The sequence below is a fragment of the Emys orbicularis genome, chromosome 5 (genome assembly GCF_028017835.1).
Source record: "Emys orbicularis isolate rEmyOrb1 chromosome 5, rEmyOrb1.hap1, whole genome shotgun sequence".
NCBI classification, from domain to species: Eukaryota; Metazoa; Chordata; order Testudines; family Emydidae; genus Emys; species Emys orbicularis.
In genome coordinates this window covers 145,144,403-145,165,284 of record NC_088687.1, presented here as the reverse complement: position 1 = coordinate 145,165,284, position 20,882 = coordinate 145,144,403, and the positions used below count along the sequence as shown (strand labels likewise).

The 20,882-nt window shown below is 59.9% G+C and overlaps 1 protein-coding gene across 1 annotated transcript in view; it reads left to right on the top strand.

Moving 5' to 3' along the window:
- LOC135879496 (dedicator of cytokinesis protein 2-like) overlaps positions 1–20,882 on the top strand; it is a 334,214-nt gene that overhangs the window by 286,642 nt on the left and 26,690 nt on the right. Inside the window, exons 32-37 of the mRNA XM_065405506.1 lie at positions 7,956–8,056; positions 8,381–8,439; positions 10,076–10,224; positions 11,937–12,022; positions 13,467–13,623; positions 16,845–16,885. Of these exons, the coding sequence (XP_065261578.1) occupies positions 7,956–8,056; positions 8,381–8,439; positions 10,076–10,224; positions 11,937–12,022; positions 13,467–13,623; positions 16,845–16,885 (593 nt within the window). The remainder of the gene's footprint in view (positions 1–7,955; positions 8,057–8,380; positions 8,440–10,075; positions 10,225–11,936; positions 12,023–13,466; positions 13,624–16,844; positions 16,886–20,882) is intronic.

Here is a 20,882-nt window from a genome sequence, read left to right as displayed (position 1 = left end):
ACCTCTGGTAAGAAACTGGGGGGGAGGGAGGGCAGGAGCCCCTCATAAATGGTGCCCTGCAATGGAGAGGATAGCGATGAAGCCTTGTGATGGCATATGGGGCATCCCGTATTAAATGTGCAGTCACTGGCCAATCACTGCAGCCATGAGCAGGTGAGGCTCTTTAGCACATCTAGGAGAAGGACAACTCCCAATACAAATCCTGCAGCCCTGTCAGCTGCCATGCCTGGGGCATCTATTGCACCAGCTGCTTGGGCAAGAGCATGGGAAACGCTCTGCACAGACCGTTCATCCTGCAGCTTGTTCCACAGTCACCTCGTTAAACCCAATCAGCGCCCCAGAGTCCTGGGGCCATGGGGCCGGGGACAGGCAGAGGATGCTGCCGGCAGTCCTTAGCAGAGCCGTAACTAGGTATTTTTGCGCCTGAGGCAAGAATATAAAATTGCGCCCTCCCCCAGGGCTGGCTCTTCGGTGGCAATTTGGCTGCGGGTCCCTCTTGGAGGGAAGGGCCTGCTGCCGAAGAATGAATGAAGTGGCGGCGGTAGAGCCTGTGATTTTGGGGGGTCTAACTCATGACTTTTGACTGCTTGGGCTGATAATGTTGCTTCCAAGATGGTCTTTGGTTCCAGTCCAGTTCCAATCCCGAGAGGGACTCACAGGTTAAGAGAGGAGGGAGGTCCTGGATATCAGCAGTGACCACTAGGGATCAGCATGTGTCCTGTGGGAGTTCAGGTCTGCAGGGCAGGATCAGGGGTGGCAGGTTTGTAGAAATGTTGGTGGTGCCCAGAACCCGCCCCCACCCAAACTCCGCCCCCCCCACCCGCCCAAGGCTCTGGGAGGGAGTTTGGGTGAGGGAGGAGGTCTGGGGTGCAGGCCCTAGGCTGGGGCAGGGGATTGGGGTGCAGGCTCTGGGAGGGAGTTTCGTGATGGGAGGGGGTGCAGAGGGAGGGGGTGCAGGTTCTGGGAGGGAGTTTGGGGATGGGAGGGGTGCAGAGGGATGGGTTGCAGGGGTGAGGGCTGTCGGTTGTGGCTGCAGATGAGGGGTTTGGGGTGTGGGAGGGGCTCAGGGTGAGTGTGGGGGGTGAGGGCTCTGGCTGGGAATGGGAGGTTTGGGGTGCTGGAGGGGCTCAGGGCTGGAGCAGAGGGTTAGGGTGTGGGGGTGAGGGCTCTGGGTCTGGGAATGGGAGGTTTGGGGTGTGGGAGGGGCTCAGGGCGAGAGTAGGAGTGTGGGGGGGTGAGAGCTCTGTCTGGGTCTGGGAATGGGAGGTTTGGGGTGTGGGAGGGGCTCAGGGAGAGAGTAGGAGTGTGGGGGGGTGAGAGCTCGGGCTGGGAATGGGAGGTTTGGGGTGTGGGAGGGGCTCAGGGCTGGGGCAGAGGGTCAGGGGGTGGGGGGGTGAGGGCTCTGGCTGGGACTGGGGATGAGGTGTTTGGGGTGCTGGAGGGGCTCAGGGCTCGGGCAGAGGGTTGAGGGTGCGGTGGGGGGTGAAAGCTCTGACTGGGGGTGTGGGCTCTGGGGTAGGGCAGGGCTGGGGATGAGTTTGGGGTGCAGGCAGGCTGCTCCGGGACAGGGCCAGAGAGGAGGACTCCCCCCAGCCCTTTCCCTGCCGGCAGCAGCGAGTTCTGGGGGAGGAGCCCCCCTTTCCTGCCCCCCCAGCAGCACTTTCACCCCCACCACTGTCACTGCATGTGCTCCTAGGGCCCCTCTCAGGTCCAGGAATCTCCCTCACCTCCCCCGTGGTGGGTGCCGGGGGGGGGGGGGCTGCGTGCGCCTCCTCCCCTGCTGTTGCCCCTGACTGTAGCCTCACTGGGGGTGAGGGATGGGGCTGCCCCTTGCCCAGCATGGGGCAGGAGTGGTGACTGCGGGCGGGGGGGCCCCCTGTGCTGCTGGAGGGTCCTGCCGGAAAGGGAAGGGTCTGAGGGGGGAAGGGCAGGCTCAGAGTCAGTCTTCCCTGGCAGTGGAGATGGGCGGCACTAGGACCCTGCGGCAGCAGTTGTTGCAGGGAGGCAGCATGGAGCTGCTCTGCTCTGGGGCCGGGAATGGGTGGGGGAAGCGAGTCGGGGTCGGGGGACACTGGGGGGGGGGGGGGGGGAGATCACCTGGGTTATAAATATCTCCATGCCAGCAGCTTTTTTTTTTTCTCTCCACCACTTTCTGCGCCCTCCCGACTTTGTGTGCCCGAGGCAAGTGCCTCACTCGCCTGGCCCTTAGTCACAGCCGGCAGCCTTAGGGGAATGGTCCTTCTCCACACACCAGCGCAGATCTGGAGCTCTTGTCGTCCTGAGGCCTTTTTAGGCACACGCTGCTCTCCCCACCGCGGGACAGGGGACTGAAAAGGAGTCCGAAACACAGCCAGCCTTTGCCGTGCCTGTCCAGCTGCTGCTCCGCCTGGGCGCCCAACTCAGCGGTCAGAACCAGCCTGAGATTCCTAGGCTGACTTTGGGGCCCTGGAACCTCTGAACCCTTCTTGGCAGTGCCCAGACCAGAACGGAGAACTGGCCTTACTGCCGAACCTCTGAAAGGCATAATAGACATCACCACCCTGAGTGAAACCAGCCCGGCCGAGGGGGTGGGGCCAGGCTGCAGGCCGAGCCGAGCTGGTTGGGAGAAGGGTTTGCCATGGTCTGACATTGCCCACGGGCTTGATTCGCTCCCCCAAAAAGTCAATGGCCAACCTGCAGTGCGCTGCATACGCTCGTCCGGAGACCCGCAAGCCACCCCTGTCAGAGCCAATGTGCCGACACAGTGACTCCCAATTCTCCATAATCGTGCAGAAAAGGCAGGAGTGTTCAGTAAATATTTCTGTTCTGTATTTGGGGGAAAAACCAGATGATGCAGCGTCCTCATGATGCTCTTCCATCCTGCTCGTCTCTCTGGAGGATGTTAAACAGAAGCTACTACAGTGAGACATTTTTAAATCAGCAGGTCCAGCTGACTTGCATCTAGAGTTTTAAAAGCGCTGTCTGAGGAGCTTGCTGGACGGTTGCTTTTCAGTCAGTCTTGGAGCACTGGGAAAGTTCCAGGGGATGGAAGAGAGCTAACGTTGTGCCAGTGTTTAAAAAGGGAAAGCAGGATGACCTGGTTAATTACTGGCCTTTCAGTCCTGGGTAAGACAATGGAGCGTCTGGGACTCGATTAATAAAGAGCTAAAGGACGGTGATGTAATTAATGCCAATCAACCTGGATTTATGGAAAATAGATCCCGTCAAACTTGGTATTTTTTTGAGGAGATGACAGACTTTGACTCCCTCAGGGAACAGATGGGCAGGATCCCCTGGGAGAATAACATGAAGGGCAAAGGGGTCCAGGAGAGCTGGCTGTATTTTAAAGAATCCTTATTGCGGTTACAGGAACAAACCATCCCGATGTGCAGAAAGAATAGTAAATATGGCAGGCGACCAGCTTGGCTTAACAGTGAAATCCTTGCTGATCTTAAACGCAAAAAAGAAGCTTACAAGAAGTGGACGATTGGACAAATGACCAGGGAGGAGTATAAAAATATTGCTCAGGCATGCAGGAGTGAAATCAGGAAGGCCAAATCACACTTGGAGTTGCAGCTAGCAAGAGATGTTAAGAGTAACAAGAAGGGTTTCTTCAGGTATGTTAACAACAAGAAGAAAGTCAAGGAAAGTGTGGGCCCCTTACTGAATAAGGGAGGCAACCTAGTGACAGAGGATGTGGAAAAAGCTAATGTACTCAATGCTTTTTGTGCCTCTGTCTTCACAAACAAGGTCAGCTCCCAGACTGCTGCACTGGGCAGCACAATATGGGGAGAAGGTGACCAGCCCTCTGTGGAGAAAGAAGTGGTTCGGGACTATTTAGAAAAACTGGACGAGCACAAGTACATGGGGCTGGATGCGCTGCCTCCGAGGGTGCTAAAGGAGTTGGCGGATGAGATTGCAGAGCCATTGGCCATTATTTTTGAAAATTCATGGCGATCGGGGGAGGTCCCGGATGACTGGAAAAAGGCTAATGTAGTGCCCATCTTTAAAAAAGGGAAGAAGAAGGATCCGGGGAACTACAGGCCAGTCAGCCTCACCTCAGTCCCTGGAAAAATCATGGAGCAGGTCCTCAAGGAATCAATTCTGAAGCACTTAGAGGAGAGGAAAGTGATCAGAAACAATCAGCATGGATTCACCAAGAGCAAGTCAAGCCTGACTAACCTAATTGCCTTCTGTGAGGAGATAACTGGGTCTGTGGATGAGGGAAAAGCAGTGGATGTATTATTCCTTGACTTTAGCAAAGTTTTTGATACGGTCTCCCACAGTATTCTTGCCGCCAAGTTAAAGAAGTATGGGCTGGAGGAATGGACTATAAGGTGGATAGAAAGCTGGCTAGATCGTCGGGCTCAACGGGTAGTGATCAATGGCTCCATGTCTAGTTGGCAGCCGGTATCAAGCGGAGTGCCCCAAGGGTCGGTCCTGGGGCCGGTTTTGTTCAATATCTTCATTAATGATCTGGAGGATGGCGTGGTCTGCACTCTCAGCAAGTTTGCAGATGACACTAAACTGGGAGGAGTGGTAGATACGCTGGAGGGTAGGGATAGGATACAGAGGGACCTATACAAATTGGAGGATTGGGCCAAAAGAAACCTGATGAGGTTCAACAAGGACAAGTGCAGAGTCCTGCACTTAGGACAGAAGAATCCCATGCACCGTTACAGACTAGGGACCGAATGGCTAGGAAGCAGTTCTGCAGAAAAGGACCTAGGGGTTACAGTGGACGAGAAGCTGGATATGAGTGAACAGTGTGCCCTTGTTGCCAAGAAGGCTAATGGCATTTTGGGCTGTATAAGTAGGGGCATTGCCAGCAGATTGAGGGACGTGATCATTCCCCTCTATTCGACATTGGTGTCATCTGGAGTACTGTGTCCAGTTTTGGGCCCCACACTACAAGAAGGATGTGGAGAAATTGGAAAGAGTCCAGCGGAGGGCAACAAAAATGATTAGGGGTCTGGAGCACATGACTTATGAGAAGAGGCTGAGGGAACTGGGATTGTTTAGTCTGCAGAAGAGAAGAATGAGGGGGGATTTGATAGCTGCTTTCAACTACCTGAAAGGGGGTTCCAAAGAGGATGGATCTAGACTGTTCTCAGTGGTGGCAGATGACATAACAAGGAGTAATGGTCTCAAGCTGCGGTGTGGGAGGTTTAGGTTGGATATTAGGAAAAACTTTTTCACTAGGAGGGTGGGGAAGCACTGGAATGGGTTACCTAGGGAGGTGGTGGAATCTCCTTCCTTAGAGGTTTTTAAGGTCAGGCTTGACAAAGCCCTGGCTGGGATGATTTAGTTGGGAATTGGTCCTGCTTTCAGCAGGGGGTTGAACTAGATGACCTCCTGAGGTCCCTTCCAACCCTGATATTCTATGATTCTATGATAAGTGTGGTTGATAAAGGTAACAGTGTTGCTGTACTACACGTAGACATATGTGAGGTTCTTGATTTGGTACCCTACAACACTTTGATAAAAAAACTAGTCCGATATGAAATGAACATGGCACACATTAAATGGATTAAAAGCTGGCTAACTAGTAGATCTCAAAATGTAATAGTAAATGGAGAATCGTAATCAAGGAGGTCTGTTTCCAGTGGGGTCCCACAGGGATCGGTTCTTGGCTCTGTGCTATTTAATGTTTTTATCAATGACGTGGAAGAAAACATAAAATCATCACTGAAGTTTGCAGATGACACAAAACTTGGGGAAGTGGGAAATAACAAAGAGCACAGGTCACTGATTCAGAGCGATCTGTCTCACTTGGTAAACCGGACACAAGCAAACATGCATTTTTATACAACTAAACATGAATATGTACATCTAGGAACAAAGCATGTAGGCTAAGCATCCAGGGTGGGAGACTCTGAAAAGCTTTGGGGGTCATTGTGGATAATTAACTGAACATGAGCTCCTAGGGTGACGTTGTGGCCAAAAGAGCTTATGTGATCCTGGGAAGTATAAACAGGGCAATATTGAGTAGGAGCAGAGAGGTTATTTTCCCTCTGGATTTGGCTGTGGTGCACCCACTGCTGGGATCCTGTGCCCAGTTCTGGTGCCCACAATTCAGGAAGGATGTGGATAGATTAGAGAGGGGTCAGAGAAGCGGCACGAGAATGATGAAAGGGTTAGAAAACCTGCTTTATAGTGAGAGACTCAAGGAGCTCAATCTATTTAGCTGAACAAAGAGCAGGTTAAGGGATAACTTGATCCCAGTCTATAGGTACCTACATGGAAACAAATATTTAATAACAGGCTTTTCATTCCAGCAGACAAAGGTCTAACACAATCCAATGGCTGGCAGTTGAAACTAGACAAATTCAGAGTGGAAATAAGGCGCACGTTTTTGACAGTGAGGGTAATTAACCATAGGAACAATTTCCTAGACCCACAATAGAGGTCTCCCTATGGGATGGGGAGTAGGCAGATACTGGACACAGTGTTGATATACGATACTCTAAATGCTCTTTATTGATTACAAAACAAACCTTACTCCACATTCACACCCCAAACATGCTATATCAGAGTCCAACGGTCAGAATGGTCCCGATGGCCAGTCGAGGTTCCTTCCCTCAGGATAAGATCATAGGATGCGGGGAGCCGGCAAAACCACATCTATATCCACACGGGACTCTGGATCAATAAACGACTCTGATTTGCAGAAAACATGGCATCCATTTATAGTCCATTCCATCGCGTCATCGGTTCTTTGCCTTTGTTTACTAGGCCTTCTACTAGGCCTTCACACAATTCCAAAGAGACAATGCTGGGCAGGCCGCCATGATCATAGGTGTGCCATTTCCTCCAATTCTTATACCATTTTATATCAGTCCAGCTGGTGGTGTTTCCTTTTCTGATGATTTTCTGTATTTTTCTTGGAACATAAGATTGTTTTTGCACAAATAGTTCTAATAGTCCTTGACCTTAAGTCCTTGCTTCGGTTGCTAACTTGCAACGCACGTATTCATGTCAAGCACACGTCATTCATACCAGGCCTCAGTGACCTATAACATATTACATGGATATATGAATCACAAGGTATGTGTGTATATATATATATATATATATATATATATATATATATATATATATATATATATATATATATATATATATATATATACCAACAAATTCACCCAGGGTCGTGGTGGATTCGCCATCCCTGGTGATTTTTCAATCTAGATTGGATGTTCTTCTAAAACGGGAGTGGGCAAACTATGGCCACGGCCTGGATCAGCCGTTTTAAGCTGGCCCGCAAGCTCCCACTGGGGAGCTGGGTCGGGGGCCGTACCATGCGGTGAAGTCCCGCTCCAGCCAGGGCACCGGGTTGGGGGCCGCACCGCGCAGCTCTCGGAAGCCGCGGCATGGCCCCTTTCCAAGGGTCGGGGGCCGCGCCACGCCTAGGATCCGGAAAAGGGACATGCCACTGCTTCCGGGAGCCACTTGAGGTATGCGCCGCTCTAAGCCTGCACCCCTGAGCCTCTCCCCATGCCCCAACCCCCTGCCCCAGCCCTGATCCCCCTCCCACTCTCCAAACCCCTCGATCCCAGCCCGGAGCACCCTCCTGCACCCCAAACCACTCATCCCCAGCCCCACCCCAGAGCCTGCACCCCCAACCAGAGCCCTCACCCCCTCCCACACCCCAACCCCAATTCTGTGAGCATTCATGGCCCACCATACAATTTCTATTCCCCAATGTGGCCCACCCCTGTTCTAAAAGCTCTGCTCTAGGAATTATTGTGGGGCAGGTCTCTGGGCTGGGCTGTACGGGGCAGGGGGCGGGGAAGGTGCCAGACTAGGTGATCACAATGGTCCCTTCTGGCCTCGGAATCTATGAATCTCCTCCCAGCTCGCTCCCCTCCTTCCCCCCGTTCCCTGGCCTTGCCCCACTTCCTCACCTCCGGGTCCCAGCCCCCCACGCATCTGACATCTCTGTAGCCACCTCTGAGCCCATCTTTCCTTTACAGCTTTGGAACAATTATTTCCACCTGGCAGTTGCCTTCCTCACCCAGGATTCCCTGCAGCTGGAGAACTTCTCCCAGGCGAAGCGCACCACCATCCTTGCCAAGTGAGTCCTGGCCGGGCTCCACTGGGCCCTGGGGGTTCTGGGACCCAGGGGAGCCCATCTTCCACGGCCACAGCCTGGGCTCCTCCGCTGGCCTCAGTGGTTGGAGGTGCCTCCTGACTCTGCCATGGAACCAGGCGGGGGATTCCCTGCTCTCTGGTGAGGCTCTAGACTGGCTGCATCTGGAGCCTCCATCGAGGATGGGAAGGGGGGTGGATTTGGTGCTGGATTCCCGGCCCTGGGTCCCATTCTGCCCTTATTGACACCTGGAATGGTCTGGGCGGCACAGGGGCTGGAGGGAATAATTCCCTCTCCTTGTTGCATCAGGTACGGAGACATGAGAGCCACCATTGGAGCCGCCATCCGGGACATGTGGTACAACCTAGGTGAGGCTGGCGCAGGGCAGCTGGAGGCAGCCGCTGTCTTGCCAGGGTGGGAAGGGCTTGAGCCATAGGCAGGGCCAGGCTCGGCTGAGCCTGAGGGGCGGGAGCGTAGTCATTTGCAGGATGGCTCTTTGGTTCGTTATGAAATATACTCAAGAAAGCAGAGACCCAACGTCCGGGTTATTGCTATAGACCAGGGATACAGCGCAGCACTCCGGGAAGCCGTCCCACGCAGTCATGTGACATTCACCTTACACAGACGTTAACCCCTAAAGCAGAGGTGGGCAAACTACGGCCCGCAGGCCACATCCGGCCCACGGGACTGTCCTGCCCGGCCCCCGCGCTCCTGGCCCGGGAGGCTCACCCCCAGCACCTCCCCCACTGTTCCCCCTCCTCCGCATCCCTCAGGGATGGATAGAGGGCAGGGGAGTTCGGGGGGTGGTCAGAGGGCAGGGGGAACAAGGGGTTGAATGGGGACAGGGGTGCTGGGGGGGCAGTCAGAAAGGAGAGGGGGGGTTGGATGGGGCGGCAGGGGGCAGTCAGGGGCAGGGGTTCCGGGGGCAGTCGGGGGACAGGGAGAAGGGGTGGTTGAATGGGGGCAGGGGTGCCAGGGGGCAGTCAGAAAGTAGAGGAGGGATTGGATGGGGCGGCGGGGGTCTGGGGGCAGTCAGGGGACAGGGAGTGGGTGTGTGGATGGGGCAGGAGTCCCGGGGGGGGGGGCAGATAGGAGGTAGGGGCAGGGCCATGACCCCCTCCCCTAACCGGCCCTCCATACAATTTATGAAACCCGATGCGGCCCTCAGGCCAAAAAGTTTGCCCACCCTGCCCTAAAGCCATCTCTTTGTGCCCTGCCTGTTTACAAGTAAAAGATACATCAGCCAATACAAGGAGTAGCCAATCAGTTTTCCGCCTTGGCTTTCTGATCCCTGGCGTGCCCCTTGTCTCTGTTCTGAACACATGCAGTCCAGGTACCGAGGGGCATGAAGGACCTGCTAGGTCTGCACTAGGGCAGAACAGTCGTACGTCTCGTCCCCTTTGGGACGTTCCAGTACTGGCCTGTGAGAACAGTTCCCTACCTTTTGGTTTGGCAGCTAGAGCAGCCTCCCCACAGGAGCCTGGCAGATAGCGCGCACAGCTGGGGCTCCTGGCTCTTTGCATTTTTCTCTGCAAGCCAGCCAAACAGAGACAGTCCGGGGCTGGACTAGCCAAGGGGCTGTGGGGCAGGACTGAGGGGCACCAGTAGAGCGGTGTGGGGTGGAGAGCGAGACTGGAGCAGCGGGGGCACTACAGAGAGCGACTGAATCCGATCTCCTGTCCTGAGCTGGACCCACACAGGTGTGCAGCTGAGAATGCCCTTGCGAGGCAGCCCCACTCCCCGTCTGTCTGTCCCTTACCCCTGTTGCCTATCGTCATTCTCCTGGATGCTGCTGTCCCCGGGGCAGGACCCGGCTCGTTGCCAGGCCTGGTCTGAGTGCCTCGGAAAGGTCCCGCAGGGCGATACTACCACTTCCCCAAGGAGATCCTGCCCCCAGGCTGCTGCCCACAGCAGGGAGGAGCTGGCGCTCCCCCCATGGGGAGAGGGGAGGGGTCCTGGGAGAGCAATACCCTTCCCACCAGTCCCTTCCTGCCCCTGCCTCAGGCCATCACAAGATTCGGTTTATCCCTGGCATGGTGGGCCCCATCCTGGAGATGACGCTGGTGCCCGAGCTGGAGCTGCGCAAATCCACCATCCCCATCTTCTTCGACATGATGCTGTGCGAGTACCAGCTGACCAAGGCCTTCAGCATGGTGCGTACTGGGCCCCAGGGAGTCTGGGGCCAGCAGGGTGCAAGGAGGGGGCGTGCAAGGCACGGGTGGCAGCATGCAGCCAGCCGTAGTCACCAGGCAAACGAGCAGGGTGCAAGGAGGGGGCGTGCAAGGCATGGGTGGCAGCATGCAGCCAGCTGTAGTCACCAGGCAAAGGATGAGCGCAGCCCTGGGCTAGGAGGCATGCTGCGGTGTGAGCCCCTCCCATGGGGGTCTGTGCTGCTCCCAGCACCTGACCAGTATGACGGGGAGTGTGGGGAGGCCCTGGGAAGAGAAAGCACCAGGGCCAGGGACCGGCTGGAGAGATGAGGCACAGGGCCTGTCACCTTCCCCCTCAGCCGTGACCCAGCCAGCCCCGACAGGAACACAGCTCCCTTCAGCCCCTGCCCCTGGTCCCAGGCCCTCAAACTGAGCCTCTCGGCCCTGGCACGCCCCTCGCCCTCCCTTCCCGGGGACACGGGCCGAGCCCCTCCCCCGCGTGCGCCCCTCGCCCTCCCTTCCCGGGGACACGGGCCGAGCCCCTTCCCCGAGCGTGACCCTCGCCCTCCCTTCCCAGGGACACAGGCCGAGCCCCTCCCCTGAGCGTGACCCTTGCCCTCCCTTCCCGGGGACACGGGCCGAGCCCCTCCCCCGCGTGCGCCCCTCGCCCTCCCTTCCCGGAGACACAGGCCGAGCCCCTCCCCCGAGCGTGGCCCTCCCTTCCCAGGGACACGGGCCGAGCCCCTCCCCTGAGCATTACCCTTGCCCTCCCTTCCCGGGGACACGGGGCCGAACCCTCCCCCGAGCGCGCCCCTCGCCCTCCCTTCCCGGGGACACGGGCCGAGCCCCTCCCCCGCGCGCGCCCCTCGCCCTCCCTTCCCGGGGACACGGGCCAAGCCCCTCCCCCAAGCACCCCTTGCCCTCCCTGCCTGGGGACTCCAGCTCCACCCTCCCCATAAGCAGCCCATCCGGAGGTGCTGGTGCTGGTGCCGGCTCTCGCTGGAGACTTACATGCCACCCTTAGCGCACTGCTCCGTAGCCAGGCTGAGGGGATCCCCATGGCTGTGTCTCCCCCGCTTCCCCCCCATGGCTTTGGTTTTGGGACCCCGGAGCGAGGGAGGGGCGGAACAGACACACCGGTTTGGGGTCACTGATTTCCACATGTTCTCCGGGGCCCTAGGGTTAGATCAGGCCTTCTCCTTGGGACTCATTCGGCCTGGGCCGCCCCTTTTCCCACTTGTGGCCACACTTGTCAGAGAACCGTGGCCCGGAGGGACTCGAGAGCTCAGCTAGTCCGTGCCCTGCGCCGAGCAGGACGTGCTCCGCTCCCACCCGCCTCTCACAGCTGAGCTCACAACGGGGGGACCTGTCAGCCCAGTTAGCACCACCGGCCCTGCCCGGAGTCTCCTGGCCCAGCCTCCCAGGGCTGAGGGGCAGGGCAGGGCAGGGAGCTCCCCAGGGCAGTGGCCCTGCACCCCCCAAGGCTGTCGTGGGGCGCGGCTGGGGATGCTGAGAAGGAAATGGGCAGGAGCCCCAGGAATGGGCTCTAGACCCACAGGCTGGGAGGCAGTGCGAGGGTCTAGTCTAGCCCCCGCCGAGATCAGGATTAGACACCAGTCTGGCCCAGGCCCCGGGGCGCCCCGAGCTGCTGCAGCCCCCGGGGCGCCCCGAGCTCGGCAGTGCCCCAGCCCGGCTCACGCTGCCCCTCTTCGCAGTTCGAGGACGAGATCCTGCGCAAGCTGGACAGCGAAGTGGAGGGAGGCCGTGGGGACGAGCAGTACAAGCAGCTCTTCCAGACCATGTGAGTCTCTGCCCTGCCTGGCCCCACCTCCCCTCACCTCACATCTGCCCCGGATGTGGGGTCTGGCCCCTGCTACAGCAGTTCGCACCCCTCCCCACATGCCCCCGCTGCTCTGTGCTGGAATCGCCCTCAGCAGCTGCCAGCCGGAGCGCTGGGACCAAGGACGAGTCTGTTACTGCTTCACGGCCAGCTCACAAACCGGAGCCTGCAGAGCCAGCGCTCCTGCCCCACAGCGCCCCCCGCAGGGCCCCCCGGGGAGCTGCGACCCTCTCCCCTCACCCAGCTCACAAACCAGAGCCTGCACAGTCAGCGCTCCTGCCCCACAGCGCCCCCCGCAGGGCCCCCCGGGGAGCTGCGACCCTCTCCCCTCACCCAGCTCACAAACCAGAGCCTGCACAGTCAGCGCTCCTGCCCCACAGCGCCCCCCGCAGGGCACCCCGGGGAGCTGCGACCCTCTGCCCTCGCCCAGCTCACAAACCAGAGCCTGCACAGTCAGCGCTCCTGCCCCACAGCGCCCCCCGCAGGGCCCCCCGGGGAGCTGCGACCCTCTGCCCTCGCCCAGCTCACAAACCAGAGCCTGCACAGTCAGCGCTCCTGCCCCACAGCGCCCCCCGCAGGGCCCCCCGGGGAGCTGCGACCCTCTCCCCTCGCCCAGCTCACAAACCAGAGCCTGCACAGTCAGCGCTCCTGCCCCACAGCGCCCCCCGCAGGGCCCCCCGGGGTGCTGCGACCCTCTCCCCTCGCCCAGCTCACAAGCCAGAGCCTGCACAGTCAGCGCTCCTGCCCCACAGCGCCCCCCGCAGGGCCCCCCGGGGAGCTGCGACCCTCTCCCCTCGCCCAGCTCACAAACCAGAGCCTGCACAGTCAGCGCTCCTGCCCCACAGCGCCCCCCGCAGGGCCCCCCGGGGAGCTGCGACCCTCTCCCCTCGCCCAGCTCACAAGCCAGAGCCTGCACAGTCAGCGCTCCTGCCCCACAGCGCCCCCCGCAGGGCACCCCGGGGTGCTGCGACCCTCTCCCCTCGCCCAGCTCACAAACCAGAGCCTGCACAGTCAGCGCTCCTGCCCCACAGCGCCCCCCGCAGGGCACCCCGGGGAGCTCCCCCCACTGCCAGTTCCTGCCCGGCCCCCACAGCACCCCCTGCTGGGACAGGTCGGGGCTGGAGCAGCCGGGAGCTCCCCCCACAGCCAGTTCCCGCCCCACCCCCACAGCACCCCCCGCAGGCACCCCAGGGAGCTCCCCCCACAGCCAGCTCCTGCCCTGCCCCCCACAGTGCCCCCTACTGGGAGGGGCCAGGCTGGAGGAGCTGTCATTTCCACAAGCGAGCTATCCCCTTTTTGTTGCTGTATGGAATGGGCCTGGCCTGCATGGGGCTCCAGGCCAGGGCAGGGGGGTGGGTGGATGGCTGAGGGGAACAGGGGTGTGAATCCTTCTGTTCTCCTCCAGCCTCCTCAGCTGCTGCCAGAATCACCCCGAGCTGGCCAAGCCCAGTGAGAAGTTCGTGGCCCTGGTCACGGGCCTCCTGGAGCGGTTGCTGGACTATCGCGCTGTCATGAACGACGAGAACAAGACCTACAGCATGAGCTGCACCGTCAACCTGCTGGTGAGTCCCCGGCCGCGTGCCCCGCCGGGCAGCCGAGCGTCTCCCCAGGCAGCTCCTGCCCCCCAGCCCGGCGTCCCCTGCCCCCCAGCCCAGCATCCCCCACCCCCCAGCCTGGCGTCTCCCCTGGGCAGCTCCTGCCCCCCAGCCCGGCGTCCCCTGCCCCCCAGCCCAGCATCCCCCACCCCCCAGCCTGGCGTCTCCCCTGGGCAGCTCCTGCCCCCCAGCCCAGCATCCCCCACCCCCCAGCCTGGCGTCTCCCCTGGGCAGCTCCTGCCCCCCAGCCCGGCGTCCCCAGCCCAGCATCCCCCGCCCCCCAGCCGAGCGTCTCCCCGGGCAGCTCCCGCCCCCCAGCCCAGCATGCCCCGCCCCCCAGCCCGGCGTCTCCCCAGGCAGATCCTGTCCCCCAGCCGACCGTCTCCCCGCGTAGTTCCCAGCCCCCAGCCCGGCCCCCCCCCGCCCCACAGCCTGGCATCCCCCGCTGGCAGCTCCCGCCCCCCAGCCCAGCATGCCCCGCCCCCCAGCCCGGCGTCTCCCCGGGCAGATCCTGTCCCCCAGCCGAGCGTCTCCCCGGGTAGTTCCCGGCCCCCAGCCCGGCACCCCCCGCCCCACAGCCTGGCATCCGCCACTGGCAGCTCCCACCCCCCAGCCCGGCGTCTCCCCGGGCAGATCCTGTCCCCCAGCCGAGCGTCTCCCCGGATAGTTCCCGGCTCCCAGCCCGGCACCCCCCGCCCCACAGCCTGGCATCCCCCGCTGGCAGCTCCCGCCCCCCAGCCCAGCATGCCCCGCCCCCCAGCCCGGCGTCTCCCCGGGCAGATCCTGTCCCCCAGCCGAGCGTCTCCCCGGGTAGTTCCCGGCCCCCAGCCCGGCACCCCCCGCCCCACAGCCTGGCATCCCCCGCTGGCAGCTCCCGCCCCCCAGCCGAGCGTCTCCCCGGGCAGCTCCCGCTCCCCAGCCCAGCATGCCCCGCCCCCCAGCCCGGCGTCTCCCCAGGCAGATCCTGTCCCCCAGCCGACCGTCTCCCCGGGTAGTTCCCGGCCCCCAGCCCGCCCCCCCCCCCCGCCCCACAGCCTGGCATCCGCCACTGGCAGCTCCCACCCCCCAGCCCGGCGTCTCCCCGGGCAGATCCTGTCCCCCAGCCGAGCGTCTCCCCGGGTAGTTCCCGGCCCCCAGCCCGGCACCCCCCGCCCCACAGCCTGGCATCCCCCGCTGGCAGCTCCCGCCCCCCAGCCCAGCATGCCCCGCCCCCCAGCCCGGCGTCTCCCCGGGCAGATCCTGTCCCCCAGCCGAGCGTCTCCCCGGGTAGTTCCCGGCCCCCAGCCCGGCACCCCCCGCCCCACAGCCTGGCATCCCCCGCTGGCAGCTCCCGCCCCCCAGCCGAGCGTCTCCCCGGGCAGCTCCCGCTCCCCAGCCCAGCATGCCCCGCCCCCCAGCCCGGCGTCTCCCCAGGCAGATCCTGTCCCCCAGCCGACCGTCTCCCCGGGTAGTTCCCGGCCCCCAGCCCGGCCCCCCCCCCCCCCCCGCCCCACAGCCTGGCATCCGCCACTGGCAGCTCCCACCCCCCAGCCCGGCGTCTCCCCGGGCAGATCCTGTCCCCCAGCCGAGCGTCTCCCCGGGTAGTTCCCGGCCCCCAGCCCGGCACCCCCCGCCCCACAGCCTGGCATCCCCCGCTGGCAGCTCCCGCCCCCCAGCCCAGCATGCCCCGCCCCCCAGCCCGGCGTCTCCCCGGGCAGATCCTGTCCCCCAGCCGAGCGTCTCCCCGGGTAGTTCCCGGCCCCCAGCCCGGCACCCCCCGCCCCACAGCCTGGCATCCCCCGCTGGCAGCTCCCGCCCCCCAGCCGAGCGTCTCCCCGGGCAGCTCCCGCTCCCCAGCCCAGCATGCCCCGCCCCCCAGCCCGGCGTCTCCCCAGGCAGATCCTGTCCCCCAGCCGACCGTCTCCCCGGGTAGTTCCCGGCCCCCAGCCCGGCCCCCCCCCCCGCCCCACAGCCTGGCATCCGCCACTGGCAGCTCCCACCCCCCAGCCCGGCGTCTCCCCGGGCAGATCCTGTCCCCCAGCCGAGCGTCTCCCCGGGTAGTTCCCGGCCCCCAGCCCGGCACCCCCCGCCCCACAGCCTGGCATCCCCCGCTGGCAGCTCCCACCCCCCAGCCCAGCATGCCCCGCCCCCCAGCCCGGCGTCTCCCCGGGCAGATCCTGTCCCCCAGCCGAGCGTCTCCCCGGGTAGTTCCCAGCCCCCAGCCCGGCATCCCCCGCCCCACAGCCTGGCATCCCCCGCTGGCAGCTCCCGCCCCCCAGCCGAGCGTCTCCCCGGGCAGCTCCCGCCCCCCAGCCCGGCGTTTCCTTGGGCAGCTCCCAGCCCCCAGCCCGGCATCCCCCGCTGGCAGCTCCCGTCCCCCAGCCCGACATCTCCCAGGGCAGCTCCCGCCCCCCAGACAGTGTGACGGTCCTGCCATGCCCCATGGTGCGTGAGGTTGTGTGGCCAGACGGGGCGCACGGTGACAAGGGAAGCTTTTCCACTTGCTGCCCTCAGGCCTGAGGGGGGACCGGACATGGCCCATCTGGGGAAGGCAGAGACACGTCCTGTCCCTCAGGCACCAGCCCCCCTTCCTTGGAGCACATGTGGGGATGGACTTGCCCCTCCCTTGCTGCCCCGGGCAGCCCCTGCAGTACCGAGCCCTGAGAACTGGCCCCTGACACGTCTGGTAGCAGGGACATTTACACGGGGCAGTGGCTTCAGCAGGAGAGGCCCAGGCACCCCACGGCCCCGTGGGCAGGGGTGACCCTGTTCAAATCCCTGCTCCACATCTGGCAGAGGGGGAATTGAACCTGGGGCTTCCAAAGCCTGGGGGAGCGCTGGAACCAACTGGCCGGGCCGAGGCGCCACTCTGCAGCCAGGGGTCAGTGCTGTGAGCGCCAGGTTGGGGGAGGTAGGTGCCTACAGCCCTTGAAAGGGCAGGACAGAGACCCCACCCCTCTGGTCAGCATCTCCCATTGGCTAGTTCTGGCAGGTCCCCACCTATCGCTGGCTTCCGTGGGACCCACTCTCAGGGGCCTGGCTCTGCCCATCCATTGTGTGGGGAGCTGGGCGCCCTCTTCTGGACTGCGGATCCCATGGGGTGGCAGGCGCCTACACACAGGCACCGATATCCCTCTGTGGATCTAGCCCAGAGCTCTTTAGTGCCTCCTCCGCCAGTCACCTTCCTCCGTCTGCTCTTCCTTCCCCAGAACTTCTACAAGGAAATCGACCGCCGGGCCATGTACATCAGGTGAGAGCCGTGTGCCCCGGGGGGGTCCGTGAGAGCCGTGTGCCCCGGGGGCTCTGTGAGAGCCATGCCCGAGGGTCCATGAGAGCCATGTGCCCCGGGGGGTCCGTGAGAGCCATGCCCGAGGGTCCGTGAGAGCCGTGTGCCCCTGGGGGTCCGTCCCTATATGCCCAGGCGGGGCCCATCCCACCTCCAGCACAGCATCCTGTGGCCTCCACTCCAATGGGCTTTGCTCACAAGCAGAATAAGATGGTGGTTCTCAGTAGCTGCCCTGCAGCCCCCTGGGTGCATCATGCCCTGGAACAGAGGTTCAGCAGCTAGAAAGGGGCCCTTGTTAGGATAGAGATTGTGAACTGACAAAAATGCCGGGTTCACCAGGATTCAAACACTGCATGACGTGCAGAGAAGTGATGCCGGCATCCAATGGACACACTCAGTGTGTCCGTTGCTTGCGGGAGATGCACATACCCCAGAAATGTGCCCATTGTAATAACTCAAAGCCCAGGCTCATAGAGATAGAGTCCTGAGGCTAAAACTCATCTTGATGGAGAAATCACTATGGCCCGCCTCTGATCTGGGGCAGGAAACTCCCTCCCAGCAGAGATCATCAAACATTTTAACAGCAGGGTCTCCTGAGACTGATTCCTCAAAAAAAACCGGCAAGAAAACAAGCGTCCTCATCGCCTCACAGAGAGCAGACCAAAAGGAAATGGTCTCCCAGTAGATGGCTCTCCTCGGTGCCGACCTCACAGCTGCTCAGCACTTAAAACTCTCCTGGAACCTCCAGCACCACCTGTGCAGTGGCCTCTGCCGAAACAAAGTGCTCCGGTGCGGAGTCGAGGGGCTCTAAGCCTACGTCCTCCATCAAGGAACCATTGATGACGCTGAAGGAGACAGCACCGACAGTCACTCTGCCGACTATGCCTCCTCCCACTGTTACTATTACAATGGCACCGACAAAGACCACAACAGCATCAGCACCGACTGCTACACCATCAACACAATCAGCACCGACCTCATCGGCACCGAAGCTCCTGACACCACACCATTTTCTGCCCCAGAAAGATCTATTTGTCTCCTCGATACCAGAGTCCCCACTTCTGGACATCGAGGGCTCCCCGGTGCATGCAGTACCGGAGCAACCGTTATCTCGGATAGCCCCTCCAATCTCAAGTGAAGAGGACGACGAGGAAAAAGGGATGTTCTCACCTCACCATTCCTCCCTGAACAGAACGCCTATGACAGCTGGACCACTACGATCAAGGTCCACATAGGGGCACGAAATACCACCATGGTATGGGCATCCGTGGATGGGACCACCCATGTCTTTCCCCACAAACTGGCCGTATTGGGACCAATGGGGGTCTTACAGAAGACACTACAGCAGACTCAGGGGTGAAAGTGAGTTGGTACGGGCTGATATACCGGTAAGAACCCGCACCGGCCCGTACCCAGCCCACATTAAAGTGCTGCCGCGGCAAAGGACCCTGCAGCGCTTTAACATCCCTGCCCCTTTTGCCCCCCCTCGGCCGCCGACAGCCGGAGTGGGGGCAAAGGGAGCAGCTGCCCCGGGGCCAGCGATTTAAAAGGGCCCGGGGCTCCAGACGCCACTGCCGCGGTAGCAGCAGCGGCGTCCGGAGCCCCGGGCCCCTTAAATCACCACTGGAGCCCCGGGCAGCGTGGGCCAGACGGCCTGGAAGGGCTGGCTGGGGGATGCTGACCCCCAGCCCTGCCCCTTCCGCCCGAGGCTCCGCCCCTTCTGGGGGCCAGAACCGGCCCCAGCCCCATACCAGTAAGTGACCGGAGTTACTTTCACCCCTGAGCAGACCCCCCAGCCCACGCAGGGAAGGCATTAGATCTCCACCTTCACCGTCAGAGACTTTTAACAACTGATCCAAGGGAGTAACCCATAGAAGAAGAGGAAGAGTGTCGTGCACCTGACACTTCGCCAAACATGAATAACTCTCCAGATGAGGCAATAATGCCCCCATCCCCAACCACTATGACTTCAACCACTTTCAGGACTTGTTCAAAAGGGTGGCTGATTATCTAAAAATTCTTCTTGAAGAAGTACCGGAAGCCCAACATGTATTACTGGACATTTTGCAGACATCTTCATCATCCAAGATAGCACTGCCAATCCATGGGGCGCTAATGGAACCTCCTAAACGTATGGCAAGCTCCAGCCACCGTACCACCTACCTGCAAGAGGGCTGACAAAAAGTACTATGGCCCCTCAAAGGGAACAGAATTTGTATTCACCCATCCAGCACCCAACTCACTGGTTGTGGAGGTGGCCAGCCAGAGAGGGAAACAACACCACTATAGGTCAGCACCCACTGATAAGGACAGTAAGAGGTTGGACTTATTCGGCCGCAAAGTATATTCTTCCTCCACCCTCCAATTTAGAGAGGCTAACTATGCTGCACTACTAGCCAAATATAATCACAGAAACTATGCAAAATTTTTGGACTTTATTAATGATATACCCGAGGAAAAAAGAGACCAATTTAAATCACTGGTCTTGGAAGGGCAAATGATAGCAAGGACAGCCCTGCAGGCATCCCTAGATGTAGCAGACACAGCTGCTAGATCTACTGCTACTGCTGTGGTCATGCAATGGGCGTTGTGGTTGAACTCTTCAGAGTTTCCCCGAGAAATACAATCTACAGGTGAAGCCCTCCCATTTGATGGTGAGAAGCTCTCTGCAGCCAACCAAGTGCTGCACACCATGAAAGATTCACGGGCGACTCTTCGATCCCTAGGCTTTCACATACCTGCCACAAAAAGGGGACAGAATAGGTATCAGTCATACCAGAGGAACAGATACTCACCATATCCACAACAACATCAGCGATCATATGAACAACAAAGACAGAGACAGACTCCAAAGATGCAGACCTCCACCAGCTGCAGCGCCCCAAGCTTCTTCATCCAAACAGAAAATTTGAAGCTTTTGTTGAGGGTCTGAAGGACCTTCCCCACGCTACAGTGCTGACATCATCCATCCATCTGTTTGGAGACCGTCTACTCCCCTTCTATCTGAGATGGTCTTCCATCACCATGGACAAATGGGCCCTAGTAGTCATACGCCATCCCCTTAGCTTCTATACCCTCCACCCACTCCCCATCCCCATCCCTCTTCAGGGACCCTCTCACGAGCACCTACTGCGACAAGAGGTAGATCACCTTCTACAGCTAAGTGCAGGGGAAGGAGTTCCCACTCAGCACAGGGGAAGGGTTTCTAGTCCCACTATTTCGTAACACAGAAGAAAAACGGGGGATGGCGACTTATCCTGGATCTCAGACAACTGAACAAGTTTGTGAGAAAACTTGTGGATTTTGGTAAGCTCAGAGAGCTGATAGGTAAGGTCCCAGGGGAATCAAGACTGAGGGGAAAAACGACTGAGGAGAGTTGGCAGTTTTTCAAAGGGACACTATTAAGGGCCCAAAGGCAAGCTATTCCGCTGAGTAGGAAAGATAGGAAATGTGGCAAAAGACCTCCTTGGCTTAACCACGAGATCTTGCATGATCTAAAAAATAAAAAGGAGTCATATAAAAAATGGAAACTAGGACAGATTACAAAGGATAAATATAGGCAAACAACACAGGAATGCAGGGGCAAGATTAGAAAGGCAAAGGCACAAATTGAGCTCAAACTAGCTACAGGAATAAAGGGAAACAAGAAGACTTTTTATCAATACATTAGAAGCAAGAGGAAGACCAAAGACAGGGTAGGCCCACTGCTTAGTGAAGAGGGAGAAACAGTAACAGGAAACTTGGAAATGGCAGAGATGCTTAATGACTTCTTTGTTTCGGTCTTCACCGAGAAGTCTGAAGGAATGCCTAACATAGTGAATGCTAATGGGAAGGGGGTAGGTTTAGCAGATAAAATAAAAAAAGAACAAGTTAAAAATCACTTAGAAAAGTTAGATGCCTGCAAGTCACCAGGGCCTGATGAAATGCATCCTAGAATACTCAAGGAGCTAATAGAGGAGGT